The sequence below is a fragment of the Telopea speciosissima genome, chromosome 4 (assembly GCF_018873765.1).
Source record: "Telopea speciosissima isolate NSW1024214 ecotype Mountain lineage chromosome 4, Tspe_v1, whole genome shotgun sequence".
NCBI lineage: Eukaryota > Viridiplantae > Streptophyta > Magnoliopsida > Proteales > Proteaceae > Telopea > Telopea speciosissima.
The window spans coordinates 16636410-16660624 of record NC_057919.1 but is presented as its reverse complement, the minus strand read 5'-3'; the positions used below and the strand labels follow the sequence as shown (position 1 = coordinate 16660624).

General features: G+C 38.3%; 3 protein-coding genes across 4 annotated transcripts; 1 reads left to right on the top strand and 2 right to left on the bottom strand.

Annotated features, from left to right (window-relative positions):
* The first annotated feature begins 21 nt into the window (after positions 1-21).
* Positions 22-2682, top strand: LOC122660428 (pentatricopeptide repeat-containing protein At3g50420). The gene has a single exon (XM_043855737.1). The coding sequence runs from the start codon at positions 22-24 to the stop codon at positions 2197-2199; it is 2178 nt and encodes a 725-aa protein (XP_043711672.1). The 3' UTR covers positions 2200-2682.
* Positions 2683-5341: 2659 nt separating this feature from the next.
* On the bottom strand, positions 5342-7640 carry LOC122660430 (thylakoidal processing peptidase 1, chloroplastic-like). Its single transcript, XM_043855738.1, has 6 exons — positions 6648-7640; positions 6446-6514; positions 6191-6259; positions 5961-6047; positions 5806-5873; positions 5342-5668 (listed from the first exon to the last, which is right to left on the bottom strand). Exons 1-6 carry the CDS (start codon positions 7374-7376, stop codon positions 5548-5550), a joined length of 1143 nt encoding a protein of 380 aa, XP_043711673.1. The 5' UTR covers positions 7377-7640; the 3' UTR covers positions 5342-5547.
* Positions 7641-13863: 6223 nt separating this feature from the next.
* LOC122660326 (nuclear pore complex protein NUP58) lies at positions 13864-22628 on the bottom strand. 2 transcript variants are annotated; one of them, XM_043855582.1, is made up of 6 exons: positions 22188-22628; positions 21848-21962; positions 18127-18600; positions 15383-15914; positions 14528-14571; positions 13864-14349 (listed from the first exon to the last, which is right to left on the bottom strand). In XM_043855582.1, exons 1-6 carry the CDS (start codon positions 22451-22453, stop codon positions 14311-14313), a joined length of 1470 nt encoding a protein of 489 aa, XP_043711517.1. In that variant the 5' UTR covers positions 22454-22628; the 3' UTR covers positions 13864-14310. The 2 variants fall into 2 exon arrangements, with proteins under 2 accessions (XP_043711517.1, XP_043711518.1); XM_043855583.1 differs by having other exon boundaries at positions 14528-14568.
* Between the last annotated feature and the right edge of the window lie 1587 nt (positions 22629-24215).

Below are 24215 nucleotides of genomic sequence, written 5' to 3'. Positions count from 1 at the left end.
TCTTCTCCACGCTCGTGTATAATGAAACATGAAACGTCGTTCTTGGCAGCAATCGTTCAAAGATGCACCTCCACCACCTCAATAAGGATAGCCCGTCAACTACATGCTCACATACTTATTATCTCTGCTACCTTCGTGGGACCATCGGCATCGCCGTTCCTGAACAACAACCTTCTCTCTCTATATGCCAAATGTGGCTCTCTCCAAGACTCCCAAATGGTTTTCGACAGAATGCCTCAAAGAAACATTGTATCTTTCAACGCCCTCATTTCGGCCTATTCTCGGCTTCCCCATCATGCCCTTTCCGCCTTTCGATTGCTCTCTGTAATGACAAACGAAGGATTTATACCAAATAGTTTGACCTTCTCGAGCCTAATCCAAGCATCTTCTTCCAAGGAGGAGCATTTCCTAGGCTCAGCTCTTCACTCCCAAGTTGTGAGATACGGCTTTTTCAATGGTGTCTGTGTTCAAACCTCCCTGCTAGGGATGTACTCAAATTGCGGCGATTTGGAGTCTGCAAACCAGGTCTTCTGTCATATCGTTAATAGAGATGCTATTGCTTGGAATTCTATAATTTTCGGGAATTTGAAGAACCAGAAAACCATGGAAGGTCTCCAACTTTTTGGAAACATGGTCAGGGATGGTTCAATACCTACCCATTTTACATATTCAATGGTTCTGAATGCTTGTAGCAGAATAAGAGATGGTGTAAGTGGGAAAGTCATCCACGCCCATGTAATTAAATCCGATTCTCCAGCTGACGTCCCTTTGCAGAATGCCCTGCTTGACATGTACTCTAGTTGTGGTGAAACGGAGACTGCATTATATGTCTTCAAAAACATCAAGAACCCAGACCTTGTTTCTTGGAATTCAATGATAGCCGGGTACTCGGACAGAGGAGTTGGAGATAAGGCCATTGATATGTTCATCCAATTATTGAGAACATCTCTTGAAAAGCCAGATGAGTACACTTTCGCATCTGTCATCTCGGCATCTGGAACACTACCGGTTTCAGATTATGGAAAACCCCTCCATGCACAAGTTGAGAAAGCAGGATTTCAGCGAAGTGTTTTCGTAGGAAGTACGCTAGTTTCCATGTATCTCAAAAATTGTGAGATAGATTCTGCTAAACAGATGTTCAGTTTAGTTCCAGAGAAAGATGATATCGTCTGGACAGAGATGATCACAGGTCATTCTAAACTGGGAGATGGTGAAACTGCACTCAAGTACTTTTACTACATGCAGCAGGAAGGCCATAAAGCTGATAGCTTTGCCCTAAGCAGTGCTTTGAGTTCATGTGCAGATCTTGCAACTCTGAAACAAGGTGAGATGTTTCACACTCAGGTGGTAAAAACAGGTTATCATGCAGACATATTTGTATGTGGAAGCCTGATTGATATGTATGCAAAAAATGGTAACCTTCAAGCTGCTCAGTTAGTATTCTCAAGTAGTGCATACCCTGATTTAAAATGCTGGAATTCAATGCTTGGAGGATATAGCCACCACGGAGAAGCAGAAGATGCTTTCAAGCTCTTTGATAAGATAATAAAACAAGGTCTAAGACCCGATGAAGTAACCTTTGTTTCTCTGCTCTCCACATGCAGCCATTGTGGCCTAGTTACGGAAGGGAAGTTCTTCTGGAACTACATGAAGGAAAACAACTTGGAACCAGGTCCTAAGCATTACTCTTGCATGGTAAGCCTGTTAAGTCGAGCAGGGTCATTACAGGAGGCAAAGGATTTGATCTTAGAATCAGCTACTGGTTACAGGTATCCAGAGTTATGGAGAATTTTGCTGAGCTCCAGTGTTATTTACAAAAACTTGAGAATCGGAGTTCATGCTGCAGAGGAAGTTCTGGGATTAGAACCAGAAGATAGTGCAACACATATCTTGCTTTCGAATCTCTATGCTGCTGTGGGGAGATGGGATGCTGTTGCAGAGGTAAGGAAAAAAATCAGAAGATTGATGTTGGAAAAGGATCCTGGGCTAAGCTGGATTGAGATCAAAGACAGCATTCATGCTTTCTCTTCTAGTGACCAATCCCACGCACATGTTGATGAAGCCCAAGCCGAATTGTATAGACTATACGGAAACATGGCAGGATGGGAAACAGATGAAATTTGCTGTAGGCTGCATGCAACAGCTATGGGAGAAGTCAGAGGGGCTTGCTTTCCTCCTCAAATATATGAAATACAGTGAAATTTTGGGAATTCTTGGTCTTCCAATAGAGTTGTGACCACGGTCCCTAATGGCCGGGGATGCAAGTCCAGTGGAAACAGAACACAGAATCCGTGAATCACATACAAAAGAAACTAAGAACTACATAAACAATGCTCACGAGGTACGGTTAGTGACGAGGATGACCTACCATTATCATATGAGCTACCAAAACTTCATTGAATCACATAGGCATCATGTCATACAATTCACCTGGTCATGGAAATGTCCAGGAAACAAAGGAGTAGGGCCTCAATGTTCCCCCAATCCCACTCCAAGGGATATACAATATAGTGATTGTCTACTGAGTTATATTGGCATGAGAATAACTGTCTCTGCTGAAATATTGCTCAAGTTCCACTTCATCACTTCTGTATGTCTCCCAATCAAATCTATCAACCCAACCCCTTTGCCATCAAGCAAAACCTCCACTAGAGGTCGAATTTCCTCTTGTACTGAGATTGAAGGACACAATTTTGTATGGTCCAGCTATGTTTGTTCCACAAGAGAAAGGAAAAGAAGGATATAAAAAATAAATGCCAGTGGTCTTTATCCATGGGCAATGAGTTTCGATATATTGGGTGTATCCGTATTTATAGAAGTTTTTATTTTTGTGCTTGCTTATCCAGTTCAGTTTATGCATGGCGAAAAGGGGAATTGGAATGTTCTTAGCTCCTGGATATTCAGATGGAAAAAAAACACACACATTTTTTGCTGCGAGATGTCTACCATTTGTATCTGAAGAATAGCCTGATGCAGTGTGTCATCATCTCCCCACAAGAAACTACCATCACCATTCAACTCAAATCCAATTCTTTTTGGGTCCAAACCTGCAAATTTGAGCTGCGCCTTTCCTCCAAATCTTCATTCATGCTCCTTTCCAAACTTGAGGCAATTCTTCTTTTTCCCCTCTTGTATTTTAAAAAGTTTAAAATGGTTGACACCTCTTGTTTTGCTTTGTTTTCAATCCCCATATGATGAATGCACGGTTTTACTCTCCCGGCCGATCAGCGTGTGCTGATCGGTGTCTCTCTGAGAGTAACATTCATTGGTCAATATGACCTTTATATGACCATTTGAGGTTCCTGGTCAAGCGGCATCGGCTAAGTTAAAAATACTTGTAGAGTCACCTCCCTAGGGGTGTTTTGGATAGGCATGTCCAAGGAACACCTACTCTCTATAAATCAAGGGCAAATTTGGCTGTTAGAGATATCTTTTGAATCAATATCTTGCTCACTTATGCTCTCTGAGTCTCTCTTTGTTCAAGATTTCTTTTTTTGTTTTTGTTTTTGTTTCTATTGGAAGTTTTTCCTTGTGTTGTTGAACAGAGCCCTGAGGATTCTGACAAGGCCCAGTTAATGAGTGTAACAAAACCGGAGGGACCTTCTTGGGACTAATTCATCTTGGAGATTGATTCATAATGACCCTTTGCATCACTTTGACATCCTTTAGTACGCGGTGCAGGGACGATCTGCAGTTCAAGTTCTGCTGTACTTCAAGTGGAGCGTTCTCCCTTCAAGTGAGTGATTTAACTACTTGATTAGTCAATTGTTGTACTAGTCTCTCTCAAACCATCTATTTGTTGTTCCAGTTGAGACAATAATTGCCAAGCTAATTTTAACAATAATGCCTTATTATGTATAGATAGTAATTTAAAACCTAGACCACCTAAATATTTGGGTTTACATATTGTATGGCATCCCACAGGACTCCACTTCTACTTACCATCTCCTACACCCTTCCAAAAATTGGAATTTATCGAATCTAACTTGGAAGATTTGGTGGGAACAAAAAGCATGACATTCAATACATAGGTATTGAACTAAGGAAAGATTTTATAAGAACAGATCGACCAGCTTGGGAGAATAAAGGAATTTTCCACCTTGCAAGTTTCCTTTCAACTCTCACCATTAGGATTAACTCCTGAACTACATCATACCATATTCTTACTTCCCTCTCCAACCAGACGACTTAATATAACTCTAATCTTTTTAAAGTTAATTTGCTAACCAAAAATGTCTTGAAAAAGATTAAAGATGACATGCAACGTAGAAATATCATTCTTATTTGCTCTGCAAAAATTAAACATGTCGTCAACAAAAAGCAAATGGGTAATTCAGGATTGTACCTATCTATTTTAATGCCCTTAAATATTCATATCCCTATAAATCTTAAAATTTGAGATAAACCTTTCATTGCAATGACAAATAATTAAGGACAAAAAAGACATCCTTGTTGAATGCGCGACAAGCCTTAAAAACTAAAATTTTCAAAATTTACTCTCAAATTACTGCATTCGATTCTATCATATGCTTTAGACATATGTAACTTGAAAGTTGTTCATCCTCTTTTCACCCACGAATTTTTTAAAAATGGAATAACTCATGTGGTATCTATTTGTTGTTATTATTTACTGCATTCTCCAGCAAAATCACATGGGCATTTTGGTTGAAGCTCCGATGAAGTTTATTGCCGTAGAGTAGGTTTATCGTACTTGATCAAAGATTTATGCTTCATGGTACATCAACACAGATTATAATCAATAATAATAACATTACTTACGAAGAAGTCGGGGAGGGGAAGAACAAAGAGAGCCAAGCCTTCAGTAAATATTACTCCTTGAGACGCCAATTACCCAATCAAACATGTTTCACAAAAAAGCCACTCGGACAGGATATCTCATTCTTGGCGTCTTGAACATGATTGGATATGGATGCCTCGAGTGAAGCTCTGAACCGACCAAGTAGAATGGAAACCCACACGCCATGACGCCACACCCCAAGTGCCAAGTGCCAACCCAAAACCACCAGATAGATCCCTTCCACTTACATCGTAAGGCATTACATGGAAAGAAAGAAGCTACACAGAAAGTAGCTTTCGCCATGAATATACCCTTGTATGGCAGAGCTGCAGAACAGGTTGGCACCAAAGTTCAAACTCGAGGGCCGCAAAGTATAGCCAAATCTTAAGGATCTGAACAATTATATAACTTCCCAAAGAATATAACTTGATCCACCACAATTATATCTTCAAAACCTCAGTTAACTTCTGTAAAATCACAAGATAACTTTACTTGTGGCTGTAGAATTCAGTCTGAACCTTCCCCCTTGAGCCAACATGAGAAGATGTTGTCTCAAATGACATGTACTTGAAATAACAAATGGAGATAACACACATTGCATTAAACCGTAACCCAAATCATGAAGCACAAAATCTGTAGTCCAAAAGAATGGCTAAGTCCTTTTTTGGACGAAGTGATTGCAGACTCTTTCCTAAGAGTTTGCATGGTATCAAAATACTTCCACCGTAACAGAAGAAAAGGATCATGGCTCAAGAAACTCCCACAGTATTCTGCTCCGCAGGAGGTCTATAATTAGTGCTGGAAATTTTTGGAGGCGGCCAGTAGCGAAGCACCGATCTACCCACAATGTTTTTTATAGGAAGAGGACCCCTGAAATTAAGTAAAAGCATACCTGAAAGTCAGAACCTTACGCAGACACAAGGAAAAAGCATGGATGGATTGCATTTTATCATAACAACACTACTCTTCAGCTGATTTATACATCATTTTTGCTTCCAAAAACTTACCAATTATGGGAATCAAAACTGTTATTGCGATTGTCACCCATCACAAACACATAACCTTCAGGAACGAGCTGCATGAACAGAAAGACAGCCAGCAGTTAATAGAATGTGGATGCCAATTAGAAGAAACTTTATTCAGAATTAGAAAGAAATAGTACCACTGGGTCCATTTCATAAGCAAGCGGTTCTAATACGAAATCTTCATCTTGGACAACACCATTGACTACCAATTTTCCATCATGGACCTGTCGAGGAACAATGAGCATGTTATGTGATCATCATCAAGCATCAATCTGTGATCTGGAGTTGTAAAGAAGCCACTAAATCACCAATGTATCAAATCAATTGGGGGGGGGGGGGGGGTGGTTCGCTGGGGGAGAAAGCTCACCTCGACAAAGTCTCCTTCCTTGGCTACAATTCTTTTGATGAACACATCACCTGAACTGAAACCATTTTCCTGTAGAAAGCAATAATTAATATGTAATTTAGAATGGCCAGCTCAAATATAAGTGCCCAGTTCCTACTGTATAGTATGATGAACCATTTTCCTGTAGAAAACAATAATTAATATGTAATTTAGAATGGCCAGCTAAAATATAAGTGCCCAGTTCCAACTGTATAGTATGGTGATGTTAAAAAGTACCTGAAGGATAGGAGGAGCCTTGAAGATCACAATATCTGCAACATCAGGCTTTCTGAACAAATATGAAACCTGCAATGTTAATAGCAGAAGGAAAATGATTAGCTTCAAGGATAAACTTATTGAGATTTTAGAAAGATAGTAACATTAGTAGTATTTTCATTTTAGTTACTGTGAAAATTGCAGAATGGAAGTGCTTTATTACCTTCTCAGCTAAGATTCGGTCCCCAACATTGAGAGTTGGATACATGGAACGTGATGGAATTGATCTTGGTTCCGCCAAGGAAGACCGGAATAGAAACGAAACAGTCAACGCTGTAAACACAGCCTTAGCATCCTCAGAACAAGAATTCATCATCCGAGAAAGCCACCTGCTGCTCTCAACAGAATTTTTACTTAAACCTCTTGATAATTTTTTAGAGTCCAACTTATTATCTTCGCCATCACAAGATTCCCAGCAATGTGTTCCACCTTTATCCACGTCATTGGTGGCAGGATCCTGAAAGAATTCATTGCAGGGTAACCATTTGGTCCCCTGAAAAAAGGGAAACAACGAAGATGATTTAAATCCAAGCATTGACGAGGATGAAATCCCAAAAATCCCTGTACTGTAAGTCCCGGAAACGCAGGCCGACGACTTAATCATCGAAATCAAACCCACAACTAAAGGAGATCGGCGGTTATCGTTAAGAATTTCGCCGGCAAGCGAACTATACGAGCACACCGAAGGCTTAGACCAGCGTCTCGCCTTGGATTTCACGAAATCAGCCTGGTAGTTCCTCGCAGCAGAAGCAGCGGAATGAACTTCAGGCTTCTGATTGGTAACGATCAGAGATCGTACACAGCAGTCATGAAACAGCCGGCAATTTCCTACCCTATTTCCGGCGGATGAGGCGACGTAGCCGGAGTAACTGACAGTCATTCTGATCGCCATAACTGCAACCTTGAGCAATCTAAAAAAGATTAGGTACAGTGTGGTTTTGGTGATCGAAGATCTAAACAACCGGAAGCCCGGAATTAAAGATAAGCCATTACGACGGAAAAAATAAGTGAATTGGAAACGGAAGGGTTGAATTGAACTGTGAAAGGCTAACTAATTAGAAGATCGGAAATGATGATCAACAGAAAAAAATGGTATTCCAAAAACCAAAATCAGGAAATAGAGAATTGGGAACAACGAAAAAGTATAAGAAAGCCAGGGCAACTCTGAAAGGCTAGCTAATTAGAAGATCGGAAATGATGATCAACAGAAAAAAAATGATATTCCAGAAACCAAAATAAGGAAATAGAGAATTAGGAACGAAGAAGGATACGAAAGCCGGGCTAGGGTTCCTGAGTTTCTCTCCAAGAGAGGCCCAGGGAAAGAGGAGAAGGAACGAAAGCCCAAAACAGAAAGTGGATCAATGACGAGTTTTTGAGGGTTATATTGGTTTTGTAGTTTGCCCGCCGGCCTGGTTAAGAATATGCCCTCGTTTCTGCTAATATTTACAGAACAGCCATCCTCATCCATGATTCCATCTCATTCTATGGGTATTTTGCGCAATGACGAAAATGCCTTCGAGAGACACTGAAAGCCCGATAGCTTGACATTTAACCTTAGGGTGCCAATTTGAGGTTGTGTGAATTGACCCCTGCCCCCATGCTTTCTTGCACGCTCTCATTGGCCTTCCCCTGGCACACATGCCATGCTCTCGGACAGAATACTCCTCTTTTTTTTTTTGATATTACAAAGGGGGATAAGGGGATAAGGGGATAAAGGGGGGGGTGGGGGGATGGATGTTTATCCCCAGCGGTTTCCTGTCTTGTACAGCTCCCACATTTCCTCTCATAGGGGGCAAAAATGATCACCTTACCCCCTATTCGAACACGCTACCTTGGTGGGATCCACCCCTCTCTTATTAGAGGCACTAACTAGCGAACTATACTGGGCAGAGAATCACAGGAGATAATTTTCCTAGGGAGAAACTGGGTGAGGATCAGGGTCTTGAACCTGAGGCTGAGACCTCCTAAGGGCTAGGCACAACCGAATTAACCTACCAATTGCACTATCAGCTGTCCTCGGATGATTCTGACGCTATTGGAGTTGATTTTCAAACTGTTTATTAAATGGGACAAAATGGTTCTTAGATGGGTTTCCCACGAATCGAAAGTCCAATAAAGAACCTACTAGAACCAAGACTACTAAGACTCGTTTAACATGCATAAACTACTTATTTAGGGTCAATTAACACATATAATAGTTATGATTTTTATGAGGAATATGTTATAATTATAAGAAAAAAAACTAAGGTTTATCAGCTATGTTGTTAATTGTTAGGGTAAATTACACGTCACCCCCTAATTTTCAAACGAAACTCAGATCACCCCCCTGATTTTTGAAAAAACTCAAATCAACCCTTGGTTTAGACCCCAATATGACAAATTAGTCCCTACCATTAGTTTTTTGCTGTTAAGTGATGATGTCAGCCAGTTAAATAAATTTAAATCTCTAAACTACCCTTGACCAATGTTGAAGATGAAGGAAGGGTAGAATTGTAAATTTAATTCTAATGTTTTAGCACAAGGGTAAAATAGTCATTTCACACCAATACTAGCAGCACCGTTACTATAGAAGGGGTGATTTGAGTTTTTTCAAAAACCAAGGGGTGATCTGAGTTTCGTTTTGAAAATCAATGTATAATTTACCCTAACTGTTATTACCAAATGTCAACGAGGATTAAGCCTTTGAGGATTAAGCAATTAAGATAATGAACTTATTTGAGCATTTGAACCTTTGAGAGTTAGAACCGTTAAAGAATTGAAATCAAACCGTCCCGCAATTATATGAGACTGGCCTAGTTTTAGGTCCGATTGGTAAACAGAACAATTCTGGGATTGGCCACCCTAAGACTGGAACTGGTAAGTAATCAACCTGTTTGACACCCTTAAGTTAGCTTATATGAAGGGAAAATCGTCAACTTTTTTATTTTTATTTTTAGTACCGAAAAGACTAATCCATTGATCATACACTAGAAATACGACTTCCCTCGATAAAATTATTTCAAAATAAATACTTAGTATTTTTGCGAATTCATTACTAATGACAAACAATAAATTATACTAAAGGTTGAAACTAAATAAACTCCCCTTCTTCTCATTTTCCACTAAAAAATAAGCGGTGAATTCAATTCAATCCATAAACACCTTTTGGTATGAACTTCCACAGACAATCAATGAAAGTCCTTTTCTTGGAACTTCACTTAACAATATAGTTTTGTGGATTTTAATCCTCTCCAATTACTAAAAGTGTGCAGTGCAGCACTGCTAAGTGAAGATGTTGACATTAACAACTCGGACATCCAACGGTAGATGTCAATGAGTCACGGAGTGTGAGTGGAATTTGATCATACTGTCATACACAACACAGACAAAGCCTTCTTGGCTAAAGAGTCTGCTACTTACTACATTTGACTCTCTGAAAGTATATTGAAAGAAACATGAAACAAATATGGGGATAGATGTCGAATATCCACAATGACCAAATGATGGTGAAGAGGAACTGGCAGCAAAGGATCCTTGAGATAGGAAATTAGAGCCTTGTTGTCAAACCCAAGGGTTAAGTGATCCACGGCTTGGGCGATACCTTCCAACAGATCACTTCTAATGGCAAAGGCTTCATCGGTGTCTGATAAAGGGTATTTTTGTCATTTTGGAGTGTGATTTTCATACAAGTGGGATTGGAGAGAGCCGAAAACATAAGTGCGTTAGTGGAAGTAAATAAGGTAACAGACCATGGGCATTAATAATTAAATCTTCATCAGCCTTTGGCTCTTCTAAACTGAATTATTGGGTCAGTTGACTTTGACCCACGAGATCAGATCAGGTGGGGGTTAATCCTTAATCGTCCCTCTTCCGTGTCCATTCTGACTGCCTACTCATTTCAACAAACCCAACTGCACAAACCATATGAGGCTGGAAATCCCCGGGCCCAAAAGAGACTTTAAAACCCCTTTTTCCCCTAAAATGGGCAGTCAAACTTTTGCCTGTCTTCTCTTTCTAAGGGTGTTTTGGTCAATAAAACTGGGAGCCAATAGCACCATTAGAAATCAAGCACAAGTTTAAGATATAAAAAAATAAGGAGAGGGTCAGAAGGGATTTGCATGTCACACCAATGAGCAATCGCTATTTTGAAAAACAAACATATATGTATATCCATGTGTGAGGAAAACTGGATTCTAAAATTTTACTTTTATAAGACATAAGAACCGGACTTCAACCTCAATGGGACCTCATTCTAGGATATGACGTGTGGGAATACATCATAATAGGATGAGATGGTCAAAAGTGTAAAGGGAAACTAATCAATGGTCAAACCTAAGAGGATGAATCGAACCAACGACTGAGATCAAATCCATCAAGTATGGGGTCAGTCCTCGATGATTTTATTAAAAATACTCCCAGAGTTTAGAATCTCGAAAGATAAAATATTAAAAAAAAAATAGGAAAAATGTTCTCTGCATGGGGTGTAGGCTACGACCTGACACAAGGGATGGGCAAAATGACCGCCCTATCTCCTGAAAAATTTTCTCATCCAATTTCCTGCTTTGCCCAGTTATTTCAATGCTTGTAATAAAGAAAGTGAATCCCACTCGAGCAGGGGTAGGATAGTCATCCTCCTTATTATAGGCACTGGGAACTAAATCGGGCAGAACAGGAGGGGACAAAGATTCCATGTCTCCCTATGTGTGTGGACGCCCCATGTGTATGGGCGGACCCTGCGCCCTTTATTATGTATCTTGTGTCTGAGTAAATGAAGTGAGAAAGAGAATAATGAGGAAAACAAAAGCCATGAAAAGTGGGAGAGTGACATAAGTGCATACGTGCAACATGAAGGGAGATGACGGATGGACTCTCCTCAATCCTCATCCAGCAACCTACCCTACCCTCCCCTCCACAAATAAATATATTATTTATTGGAACATTGAATTGGAAACCAGTGATGTGATGACCGGTGGGGAGTTGAGTACTTGAGTTGAGTTAAATAATGAGAATGGATTATAATGTAATATATAATGTAAAAGTGTAAACAAATGTACTACCTCCCTATTCATTCTATGTCGTCTAAATTCATTTTAGAGTGTCTCTATCTAAGATGTAATACCTTTCTCCCTTTCCTTCATGTTTGTTGTGGATATATGAATAGGATGGACAATGGGATTCTCTTTTATCATGGGTGGGAGCTTAGTTAGTAAAGTCGCGTATCATACGCGTATTATACGCATTTCCGTATTTTTAAACGTATAATATTCCCGTCTTCGTATTTTTTTATATTTTTATAAAAAAATGCGTTTTTTAAGCAAGCACGTATTATACTCGAATAATACACGTATTATATGTTTTTTTATAAAAAAAAAATTATCCAAAAGATTAGAATTTAGGGAAACGATTTCACTTTCCCTTTCGTCCCTTTCGATTTGCGTGGAACATCCAACCGTAGCAGGCAAAAGTAGCCGCCCTCCATCTCCAATCATCCTCGTCATCTCCGTTCAACAAAGCGGCACTTAAGTCTTGTACTCTCCTCTTGTTTCTCTGGTCTTTCAACTTGCTCATGTCATTTTCAGACAATCTACATTCATTTCTTGTAGATTATTGATATTTTTGTATGTTAAATGATAATCTTAGAGATGTTATATAGCATATTATATTATTGTGTTTATTTTAGTTAATAAAATCATGATATTATTTTGTTTATTAGGTGGTGAATGCATGTTATATAATGAATATATGTCCGTTTTTTTTAAAGTATTATTGCCGTCTATGCCGTATTATATCCGTATTAAACGCGTACCGTATTATTACCGTATGCATTTTATGAAGCCGGATTTTTGAAAAGTATTATTACCGTCTAATCCGTTTAACTGCCGTACGTATCCGTTCCCGTTCAATTGCCGTTCCCGAACTTACTAACTAAGGGTGGGAGTGGGACCCAAATTCGCGGCTAAGGTCGTAGGCACGTTTTCTTTTTTTGGGGGGATAAGAATAAGATATGTAGTCAAACTTCTCCTTCTCCATGATCTATTGGTAGGCAGGCACGTCGAAACTTCTCGTCCGTTCAAGGAGTCCAAGAAAATAATAAATAAAAAGACCATGTTTGGAACTCGTGTACGATAAACAGAGAGATTATCAGATTAAGGGCCTAGTATTTGATGGTGGCAAGTTAACAATCACCCGACAAAATATATCATGAAAGCATTTGTTACCAACGCTTTACCCAAAAAAAATAAAAAATTCTGCATGGCTCATGGAAGTACATCACTGTGTAAGGGTTGGCTCACATAGTTATGGCCAGGGGTTTAGGAATTGGTATCGGCTACGGTATCGGTCTAAGCTTATACCGATGTAATACCAATCCGGATCAGATAGCTTTACCTTGATTTTCTATAAAAATCGGTTTTTAATTACTTTTTTTTTTATCCTTGACCCAGACAGTGGATTTGTCAAGAATCAGTATCGATTGGGACTCACACTGACATGAATCCACCAACCCGATACTGATTCCTAAAACCATAGTCATGAGTGTTACGTAGAGAGGCAGTTAATAGAAGAATTTCTGAGTAGAAATTCGTAGAAAAAAAGTTGGTAGGCAAAGTTGTATATTGTACGGAGCAGTGCTGTAGGTGGAGTGATAGTCCATGTGTCTACCCTTAAATCCTTAACCTTTTTCAAGTTCTTTTATTTTGGTATGTGTAGGATCCAATTTCAAAGACCTAATTGCTTTTGCTTGGGCTTTCTGCATTTTGTTCGATGAAAAATTCATTTTGATCGCTACAGATTACATCATTCCTCATCATGATTTAGAATCCAAACTATTTAGTATTGCAACAGGCCTCAATCATGCTTTAAAGCTGGGGTTGACGATGAAAGAAGTTTTGTGCTCGACCAAATTGCTTTCCAGGCTTCTTCCATCTCCAACTCAATCTACATGGCCTTGGCCATTGATGCATTATTTTTTGGATATTTTCGATCATTTTAGCGGTTCCAATTTTGTAACTACTAAGGACTCTGTATTGTCGACCCGCTCTACTTTCTAGGCTCACAAAGCCCAAATGTACAATTCCTCTTTTGTCCATAACATTTTTGTAAATTTGCCTTCGATCTAATATATTTTGTTTTCTTTTTCTTCATAAAAATAAATACTACTATTGTATTGCTATTATAAAGTGAAAAAATAAGCGTGAAACTAATAAAACTTCTCCCACAAATTCCCTCTCAAGAAATGAGGTCATGGCTTCCTTTGTAAGGCTACAAGGCCATGCTTCCTCCGTAAAGCCAAAATCTATCAAACTTTCCTATTTATCTCTCATCTCTCCCACCCTATTTTCTTTCTTTCCTATTTTATCTCTCCTCTCTTCCATGTACGTAACAGCATTACCATGAATTCAGGAAAGATCAATGATGAAATTAGCACTAATGGAAACCAGAGAGTTTATTTTACATCGCAATTGCTGAAAGACACTCAGAAAATCACAAGATTTTGTATCCTGAATAGTCTACTCAATTTCTAGTCTACAGCTTTACATCAGCATGGTCCTCAACATTGCACATCCAATCAGATACAAGGTTGGGAATATATGTGTCAGTCTAGAGTGGCTGCAGAGTTGATCAAGAACTAAATTGAGCTGTTGGAGACAAAAAAAAAAACCGAATTTTGCAATGACAATCACCTAGGAGTGATGAGCTGCTTTTAAGATCAATAACATTGATGATGGTTGCCATGATATGTTTACTGATTTCCAGAGCATGGATGGGCTCTTCATCTGCCTCTGCTTTAAAGGTGTAGAGACTGGTTCTTCAGCCGCCTCTGGATTTGATAACTCTTTGATTTTTACCTAGCGGCGTGTAGTTCGGGATTTCGGTTTTGTGGATCTCTGCAAATGACGGAGGGAAAGGATTTTGATATTAGCAAACATATCTGATACTATCAGTAGGGGCGACGAAAACATAAAGCATAATATTGCATGGATGGAACTTCTTATGCTGCCACTTCAAGCAAGATAAGAAGAATATAAAATTGTTTATAGCTATTCTCAAAGCAAAGTTACTTACAGATGCAGTCCCAAAGCTTGCACCGGATCCTGTTGCAGGACCTGCTAGATGTAAAGAATAGCATTTAAGCAAGAGAAGAAGAATAGCATTTAAACAAGAAAACTGATAGTCGAAGAAGGCACAAAGCATGAATAAGGTCATAATGTTATGGGCTTAGCTGGATACTTGGATTAAGTGGTTGAGAATTTATTATCATACAAGATGGTCAATTAGTCAATTACCTCCTCCATCAGTGTTAGAAATACAATATAATTCAGAAGTTAAAAACTATGAAAGAGGAGAAGACTGATACATAATGCGGACAGCAATACCCTACTTGTGCTGAGATTAAAATTTTCAGTTGGGTGTTGCCTTGTGATATAACCTAATTTATATCAAATAAGTGAATAGTTTAGAACCATGGAGCAAGGCGCCACCAATTTTTACAAACTAGTTTTAAAGGACACACTAAATGAGCCTCTTAGTACCCTCTTTGTACTGAAATTTTACAATAGATGGGCCCTTTTCAGAAATCTAATTTAGATCACATCAATAATTAGTTCAGAATCATTGAACCAGGAACCAGCAGTTTTCACAGCTTAGTTTGGTTTGGTGTAAAATAGCGAAATACTAATTCATTTTCCTATGGAATACATCAATGGAAAGAAACTAATACTAATTCGTTTTCCTATGGAATACATCAATGGAAAGAAACTAAACTAAACCACAAATTTTTACTTTGTACAGCCAAGTTTGGTTTTAGGATATAAGTCTGTAGACAATACAATGGTTTGGTAATTCCTCTTTTTTGGAAGACATTGAAGGAAAATTGACTTCTAGCAAATAGTACACTTAAACCTAAAATGGAAAATGTACCTGAAGCAAAGGATGGTGTTGCGAAGAGGGAACTCCCAGCAGGAGTGGTTGAACCAAATGTTGAAGCACCGGTGCCAAACAATGGACTTGGGGTGGACCCAAACAAAGATCCTGATGCAGACCCAAAAACTGATGTTTGGGGGGTAGCAGTGGAAGGTCCAAACAGCGATGATCCAGGAGCAGCTGCTGATGGAGTGAACAGTAAAGACGAAGATGTGGCAACAGATGGAGCAGAAAATGGTGTAAGTGAGAATCCACCCCCAGCTGAAGCTGATGAGGTCCCAGCAGACAGCTGTGAGGCACTTGATGCCCCAAGCGTTGCAGAACTTGCAAATAAACCTGCAACGTGAGTAGATGGCTGTGTAATAGCCGGTAAGTGCAATGTTGGATGAACTCTCTTAGCAGCAGCTTCTTGTTTGGCTGTTTCTCGCCGATCAGCCTCAAGAAATGGATCATTCCCATCACCGCGGCGTCGCTGGTCAGTAAGATAAGCCATTTTCATGGACTCAATGTACTGATGAAGGCTCTCCACCTACAGAATAACTAAAACATATATTACAACAGTAGCCAATTTATTGGATGGCAGAACATGTAAAAAAACCAAGAATACAACATAAAAGCGCCACATCTTAATATCAGCCTATCAGGTGGGAAGCAATGGAACAACAACAGCCTTATCCCAATGTGGGAAGCAATGCAAACCTCATAATTAAAGTTGTAACCCAACTATTGAGACTCGGCTGTACCGTAATTTCACTTCATAAGCTCAAAACAATGAAATTTGAGGAAATTAAGTACAAAGATTTAGAGAAAATAAATACAAATGATGACAATCATGATGAAGAAGAAGAAGCAACCCTTCCCAACCTGTGCAAATTCACATGGTACATTTAGCAGGGACAAGTATGATTCTACCCAACTTAGAAATGGGAATTCTGGATGGCCAACTGGAACTCCAATCATCACAGCTATATACATCCTAAGCATCTTAACAAAGACTTTCTACAGTACATCAAAAAGATGACATATAATCCTATTAGCAATGCATTAACCATGACTGAAACTCTGGTTATTAGTCTCTTTCTGTATTTCCCTAGTTATGCAATCCGGGAATCAGTCCATCAACACCCAAAATTTCCATTCCAAATTAGGTTTTAATTGCTGAACCTGAAGGGAAGAAATTGTAGAACCAGGATTGGTTCTAGTTTGATTTCTCACAGCACAATGGTTTATAGCGGATAAGACCTCAGAAATTAGGTTGTTCACTTGTTTGACGGCAGCGATTTAGACCCCCGAATCTGAAACTGGAGGAAGAACACCTGAGAAAGAATTTAACCCTCCCTTGTTGACTCAATATTAATGACATAACAAAATAGATAACATCAAGAAGGAGAAGAAGAATAATAAGGAAGAGAGGAAGAAAGCAGTACCTGAGATGTACAGAAGAAGGAAGACTGGAGAAGAACAGAGAACCCATGACTACACAGCCACGAAGGTGGCTCAACTGCTCAAACCCAACTTTTCATTCAATTCAATAATCTCATCATAATATTGATGTGTACATGCTGGCATATATAAAGAAACGGAAAAAAAAAATACTCCTAAAAGTAGAAACTATAGTAACTAGGGCCCTGCGTGATAACACTTCTGTTTATGTGTTTTTTTTTTTGTTCGTAAGAAAAAAAACGAAAAGAATAGAAATATATTTGTTACCACCGTTCATTTTTTTGTTCCTGAAATGAACCAGCTGCTGAGAAAGTGAGAAACACAAAAAAATAAACTTTAATTTGGAACTTCTCTGTTCCAGAAACAAAAGGAAGACATAGGGAAAGGGGGGGGGAACTACCGACACTACCGCCACCACCACCTCCAATGCAACTTCAAGTGATGGATAAACTTTAATTTGCCTGCACGTGTAGAATAAATTTAATAGGAGATAGCATTTTCTAATACAATAATGCATATCATGGTTTGGGAGTAGCTCCAATACATGATAAGCTACGACAAAATCGTTTGAGGTGGCATGGCCATGTTCAACGGAGGCCTTTGGATGATCCAGTACGAAGGAGTGATTTGATTCAGATTGAAGGAACTAAAAGAGCCAGAGGCAGACCTAAAATGACGTTAGGAGAAGTTATGAGGAAAGTCATGTATAGCTTAGTCCTTGTATCAAGTGCAATCTCGAATAGAGCTGATTGGAGGGCAAGGATCCATGTAGCCAACCCCATTTAGTTGGGATAAGGCTGAGTTGTTGTTGTTAATAATGCATATCATGATAACCAAATCATTTTGTCCTACATTATCCAAGTGTTGAAAACAATCCATATCAGACTTTTCATGTTCATCAATTAAATAACTAATATACATCACGTTAGGTACAATAAAAGTAAGTACAGAGATTGTAGTTACAGTAATCTAATCACATTGATCCTCAGTCCGCACAAGCTAAATGTATTCTAGGTGGAGCATCTGATTGGCACCATAATCCTTAATGTTGCAGAACAGATCCCAGATTTCTATGTATAGATAATTTACTGCCTATTCAGAGCAAAAAACTATCCAGAATAATACACTTGAACCATAAAGAGTACCATTGTTTAAAATATCAATAGATGTTGAACATAATTTGTTTAAGATGTCAATAGATGGGCACAAGATCTTGAGGTTAAACCAAGAAGTCAAACAATGTTCAATACTTCACCCCTTTGCAAGACACTACGGAACTTCTGAGCAGAGGAAATTACCTTGGCAGCCACATGAACAAAGAAATCATGCACATTGGACAAAACTTTAGGTAGAGACTGCAATAAAGATGAGTCTAAGCCGGAAGAATTCCCACCAGCATCAGACAGAAGCAGCTGCTCTAACTCTTCAATCCATTGACGGCACTCACCAAGATATTTCTCAAATCTGGCAATTGTGTCCTGCAAAAATGGAGATGGTCTTCTTGGAACCCCGCTGTAGAAATCTAAAATTGGTACTATTGAGGTAGACATTGGTTGACTCGCTAAATTTGGAGCTGCCAATGCTCCTGGAGCTTGAGCTGGGCCAGTAGCAATTGAAGCAACTCCAACATTTGGGTGAAGGAACCTAGGTCGGAGCATCATAAATGAACGAACTGCGAACTCTGTGTTTCTCATTGTGCCTTTCACAACAGCCATCAGCTCTTGCAAAAGAGCTTTCTCTCTTTCCATTGCAGTGCTTATTCCCCCAAGTTCCTATAAAATAATTTAACATTCAGTATATTACAATAAGTAATAAATTGACATGTAAACCCCCCCCCCCACCACCACCACCACAGACAGGAATAGTACCAATACCAAAACCATACAAACAAAGTCATGCTCTCATTAATGAAGGATTCAGACACAGCTAAGAACTGTTAATTTTAATTGGGCCAGGTTATATTATGAAGGGACCAATTGAATGATCGTTTGTGGTGTTATTTCAGGGCAGAGGCACGGAGGACAACCAAAGATCTCCCTATATCAGATTCCTGAAGGTTATTTCGACTGTCCAACTTCCTGTACAAAAATCTCTTACTGATGCAAATTCAACAACCCTTGGCATGTCCGAATGTAGCTAGGAGACCTCAGGGGAAACTAAGTTACCTGGACACATCAAATTGTGATCCAAAGCTGTGTTTGACTCTTCACTCTTCCTTCCAGCCAAAGAGAATGCAACAAAAGGAATTTTTTCTGCACTCAAGTTGTATCCTTTGCTGTCTCCAGCAAACATAGGGGAAAATACAAGGTTTAAGAATGGTAGATCATCTGATTAAAGGTTTTTGTGCTTTTATTTAATGGGAATTAAATTGCTATTGGCTGTATTTTATACTCCATGTATATGGGTAAAATCAGCCAAACAAATACAGCATGTTTTTATATTTATTTTTGGTCAAAGTATGAGTTAAATAAGTCATACTTAGCAGGAATTCATTTTAACTCAATGTCAGAACATCCAATCATACAAGATTAATATAGTTTTCTTTTCTTTTTCTATATATAGTTGGACTAGGGCCAAATCTTATGCTATACATATGGATCGCTTATACCTGTGTTAGACATAGTTTTGGTCATTGAAAAAGGGTTTTCACTTTACAATTATAACTTTTTATTGAAAGAGTGCTTCCAGAGGTCACAGTCATGGTGTCTCCTCACTTCAGGTTGCTGTTACTTTAATTGTTGTTGATTTGGTATTTGCTGTTCTATTATTTGTATTACTAGTGATCGGGTGCAGTTACATCTCATATACAAGAGGCAGATCCTTCTATTGTAAACAGGACAGCATTATTCTGAACCTGGTTGGCTTTAAATCTGAGGTTTGCCTACATGTTGTTGATCTCTTTAGAGGAACATAATCTGTCCTTCAAAACTGGATGATATATTAGTCAAGTAGATTCTTTTAGCTGATCCATCGAACCAATACTACCTTGAATGTTATGTTGAGGATTAGTTTCTCTTTGTTGAACATAAATTTTGGTTGGCTTTCTATTTAATCTACTCTACATTATATTTATGACCTTGTTGCTGGTCCTATGTTTCTCCTGTTCTATTACAGTTGGCATGTCAATACCATACATATTGAAAGTGAAATTAGATTTATACATGAGAATAATCAAGTCACCTTAACATCCAAAATTTTCATACAATTCAGTTGCATATAAAGTTTCAGGAATGATTGAATCCTATTCTGAATTTGTTACCGACAAAATTGACTTCTATCATCCATATCTATTTTATGGAGTTACTTCAGGACCCTAGAATCAAATAGGGCCCATTATACACAGCCACACAGGGCTTGAAGGTTTTTTTATAAACCTTCCTGCATCAACTAGAAGATTTGAAGTTCTATTGCCTTTCAAGACTTTGATGATTTGAGAGTTTAGAAATGGAACACAATGCATAATAGTGTATAGAAGTATTTTAAGTATTCAGAAAATTGCTGGTATAGAATGCAAAGCTCGTCAAAAGTTGAAGAGATGGAAGTATTTTCCCCATTCCGCTTTTCCTTTTATCCATTTGTTTCCATGTAAAAAGGTGGGAAAGGAAAATTTTCCTCTAAAATCGGATTGTCCACTGTTTGTGTTAATGTAAAATGCCAACAAAAAAAATGCATTGAAAAAATATGAAAATTTTACAAAGAGGAAACTTTTCATGTAAAATATTGGTTGCACAGAAAATTTTACAACAAAAACAAACTGGGACTTAATAAAATTAATATGTTCACAGTATGGGGAAAGGGATCCTTTTAACACTGATACTGAAATAGATGTAGTATAGGCACCAACACCATCTAAATCATAATGACCTTACTCTATAGCCTTATTCTTAATCCTTTAGAAAACCCTATCCATGAATAACCCTAAACTCCAAGCAGATAACCCTGTCTGCCAAAATCCAAGCCTAGGCTTCAAAACCCTAGCTTATAGTTGTGGACTGACCCATTTCTAAGTCAAGTTACCCTCCAAGGGTCCATTCATTGTTTCTTGTGTTATATTGCATACAATGATCCTGCATAGAGAACCATAGCTCATAGCTCATAGTTGTGTCCTGACCTGGCAAAGAGAACTATCCAATAACTAAAGAAACCCAATTAACTAGTAACTCATAAAGCAGATATCCATCTACTAATATTTCCTGGTGAATAGAGAAATAATGATGTCTTGAATGAACAAATAATTCAAGCTATTTGTGCCAACTTTGTTAAGAAAAGTATGATTCTCTTTTTACATGGACATCATCCAATTGCCAGGGTAGGGGGGGGGGATTCTGGTTTCCTTGATGTTATCCCAACTTTTAGTGAAACCATCAATATCTCAATAGTTCCTGTCTTACAATGTGACAATTATATAATTTAATGAGTGAAGGAAATGATATTTATAAGAACACGTTAGAGATTAATAAAATACACTGCAACTAAAGCAGTATGTCAGTAATCAGTATAGATAAGTAATCCTGTAATATCAGGTGACGTTACATGAATCATAAGGTATCGAATACTTGTAAGCTAACCAAAAGTAAGCATCTTTTTATCCAAGTTCACAGTACACTAACCATGGGAAAAATAAAAATCCATACGAACTTATGTATACTTTCAAGGCTTCAATGAAGCTCTGATTCTGAATTAGTTGACTAATCAATGAACAAAAGTGATGACAACAATGATATCGGTGCAGAGGAGAACAAAATGATAGGAATATTGACATTTTTCAGAGACATAATCAACCTAATCCAAGCCTTTAACTACTCTGGCCATACTTTCGGTTAAAACAAAACAGCTAAACGCTTTCCTCACTACCTCAATTCACTACACTGAAGCACATTAATTGTCTTTTAAATCCTTCGACTTCCACCAAACCAAATAACTAACCCTAGTAAATACCCAATTCCAAACAACACTAAGTAGAATCGAACCAAGAAAAACACCCGAAACAGAATAAATATCATTTGCCAAGTGACATACCAGCAATATATGACTGGAATCAACCTCAAATCCGTCACTGGATATCGAAGAGTCATACAGGCGGTTACACTGATCTAGCCTCTGGCTTTCATCTCTGTACTCCAATATCTTCTCCCTGCAAACACAATTCCATTAACCCCAAGAGAGTGAGGGGGAGTTGAGGATAATTTCGAGCAAAATTGACCTTTTTACAGAAAAACCCTTGAATGAATAACTAAGTTATTTCCTAATTGTCATCGTAGATATGCAACAAATCCAGCAGGAGTTCTTCTATCCAAAATAAAAAGAAATCCCTAAAACCCCTCCAAAACTAAAACCTAAGGAGGTGAAGAGAACATACTCGATCTGGAGGAGAATTTTCTGGGAGTCGGGATGAAGATCGGCCCATTTGGTACCGTAGGTCGCCGGAGCTTTATCTTTGGTGAAGAGATAGAACTGCTGCTGCTGTTGTTGTTGTTGTTGTTGTTGTTGTTGTTGCTGTTGTTGCTGTTGTTGCTGCTGCTGTTGAAGAAATGGGCTACCCAGTTGAAGCTGCTGCTGCTGTTGCTGTGGCTGAGTTTGGAGTTGGAATAACTGCTGAGGTGTGGAGAAGGGTAGGAACGACATTTTAGCTATTCTTCTTCCTCAGTGATTTCTCTCCTCGCTCTTTGCAGGCATTCCAAGACCCAATCCAGGCTCTCAGAGAAAGTAAAGCACTCCCTCCAACCTTTGGCCGTCGGAAAAACTAAATTTTTATGAAAAGCCCTCCTTTAAACCCTAAACGGGTGGGAAAAATACTTTCGATTCCACACGGATCAACAATTTCGTTTCGGAACAGGAATCTCTCCAAGTCTGAATCGCGTTTCAATCGCCGATTAACAGCCTGACAATGGTTTAAAAAACCCAAGGGCGAGGGAACGCTGCCTAGCTAGGTTCGTGATCTCGGTATCAGCTGGATGATCGTCCAAATTCGGGCAAATATGACACTTTTGTTTCTGTTCTTTTATAATTAAAAAAATACTAATTTTTTTACATTTTTACCCCTACCCGTACAGCTAGATCGGTATCGGAGTCGGTCTCGATCGATACCGATCCAATCCGATACCTCAAACCATGCTGCTTAGGCCTCTAGAGTCTGCACACACACTAGCCAATGGGTGTGCATGCGGAAGTAAGGGTGTTAAATGGTTTGGTTTCGATTAAACCGTTTAATTAAATGGTCTCAATTTTAAAACCATAATTGAACCATTTACTAAACAATTTATTTTTTGGTTTAAACGACGTAGTTTGGTTTGAAAAATTATTTCTGTTTGATTTTGGCAAATTTATGTTATCTAAGCGTGTTAAACGATATGTTTCAATTAAACAGTCCGGTTCAATCTAAATCACTTAATTAAACGGTCTCGATTTTGAAACATAGTCGAACCATTCATTAAATGGTTTCACATTTTGGTTTAAAATGTTCGATTCGTTTCAATTTGATTTTGACACCTTTATGCACAAGTATCGACTTGGCCACGATTTCTGCCCTTCCATGGGGGCAAGGCAGTATTTTCCAGGGGGAAATGGCAGTTCTATGTCTAGGTGCAAGAGTCACGCTAGCCATGTGACCAAGTAGCGTTCTTTTTCCTCAAAAAAAAAATTTTTGTTCTATATACCGTGTTTAAAACGGTTCTAAATTTGAACGAGATAGTTAAAAATATAGTAAAAAAATGGAAAACAATTCCATACATGGTCCCACATGGCCATAAAAAATTTCAAGAACAATAAAACAAGAAACGAAAATAGGAATTTTAAACATGGTGAATTATTAGTCACAAAAATCTATTATTTTTCCAAATATCACAAGGCATCTACTTTGCCAGATGATATGTCTATTCCAACCATTCGATAAAGAGGATATGGTCTAGATTAACCACATGTCAAGTTTCGAAGTCTAATTCAATCAAATATCCCATTGAACACATTCCATGTATGCCCATGCATGTGTATAGGTACTCTAGTCATTGTTATACATTCTCCCAATTCTGTGTGGGAACAAACAATTTGGATTAAAAAAAAAAACATAAAAATGAATTATTCAAATTTATCATATGATTTTTGGAAACATCAACCTTTCATTGTTATTTGGATAATTATTCTTTAAACATTTGTATTTGAAAAACACGAGATTAAAAAACAATAATATATACACATAAACTCAACTTTAGTTAAATATTAATATTTAATGTATGAGTCATAAGCATATATGATTTTTTACCAAAAAATAAGCATTACGATATTATTATTATTATTTAATCAAGATTTAAATTTTTTTTTTTTAAAATGCCATTTTTTTCACTTAAAAAAAAAAAAAGAAAAGTAAAATGTGTTTTAAAACATTCTCCCC

Bases quoted from the DNA above. Each gene is read 5' to 3' on its own strand.
- LOC122660428 (XM_043855737.1), top strand. From the start codon at position 22: ATGAAACATGAAACGTCGTTCTTGGCAGCAATCGTTCAAAGATGCACC.
- LOC122660430 (XM_043855738.1), bottom strand. From the start codon at position 7,376: ATGGCGATCAGAATGACTGTCAGTTACTCCGGCTACGTCGCCTCATCC. The intron at 6,260-6,445 runs GTACTTTTTAAC...TGCTTTCTACAG, and splicing joins AGGCTCCTCCTATCCTTCAG to GAAAATGGTTTCAGTTCAGG. The intron at 5,669-5,805 runs GTAAGTTTTTGG...ACTTAATTTCAG, and splicing joins AGTTTTGATTCCCATAATTG to GGGTCCTCTTCCTATAAAAA.
- LOC122660326 (XM_043855582.1), bottom strand. From the start codon at position 22,453: ATGTCGTTCCTACCCTTCTCCACACCTCAGCAGTTATTCCAACTCCAA. The intron at 18,601-21,847 runs GTATGTCACTTG...ATTATTTTATAG, and splicing joins ATTCCAGTCATATATTGCTG to GAACTTGGGGGAATAAGCAC. The intron at 14,572-15,382 runs GTACATTTTCCA...CTTTACATCTAG, and splicing joins AACACCATCCTTTGCTTCAG to CAGGTCCTGCAACAGGATCC.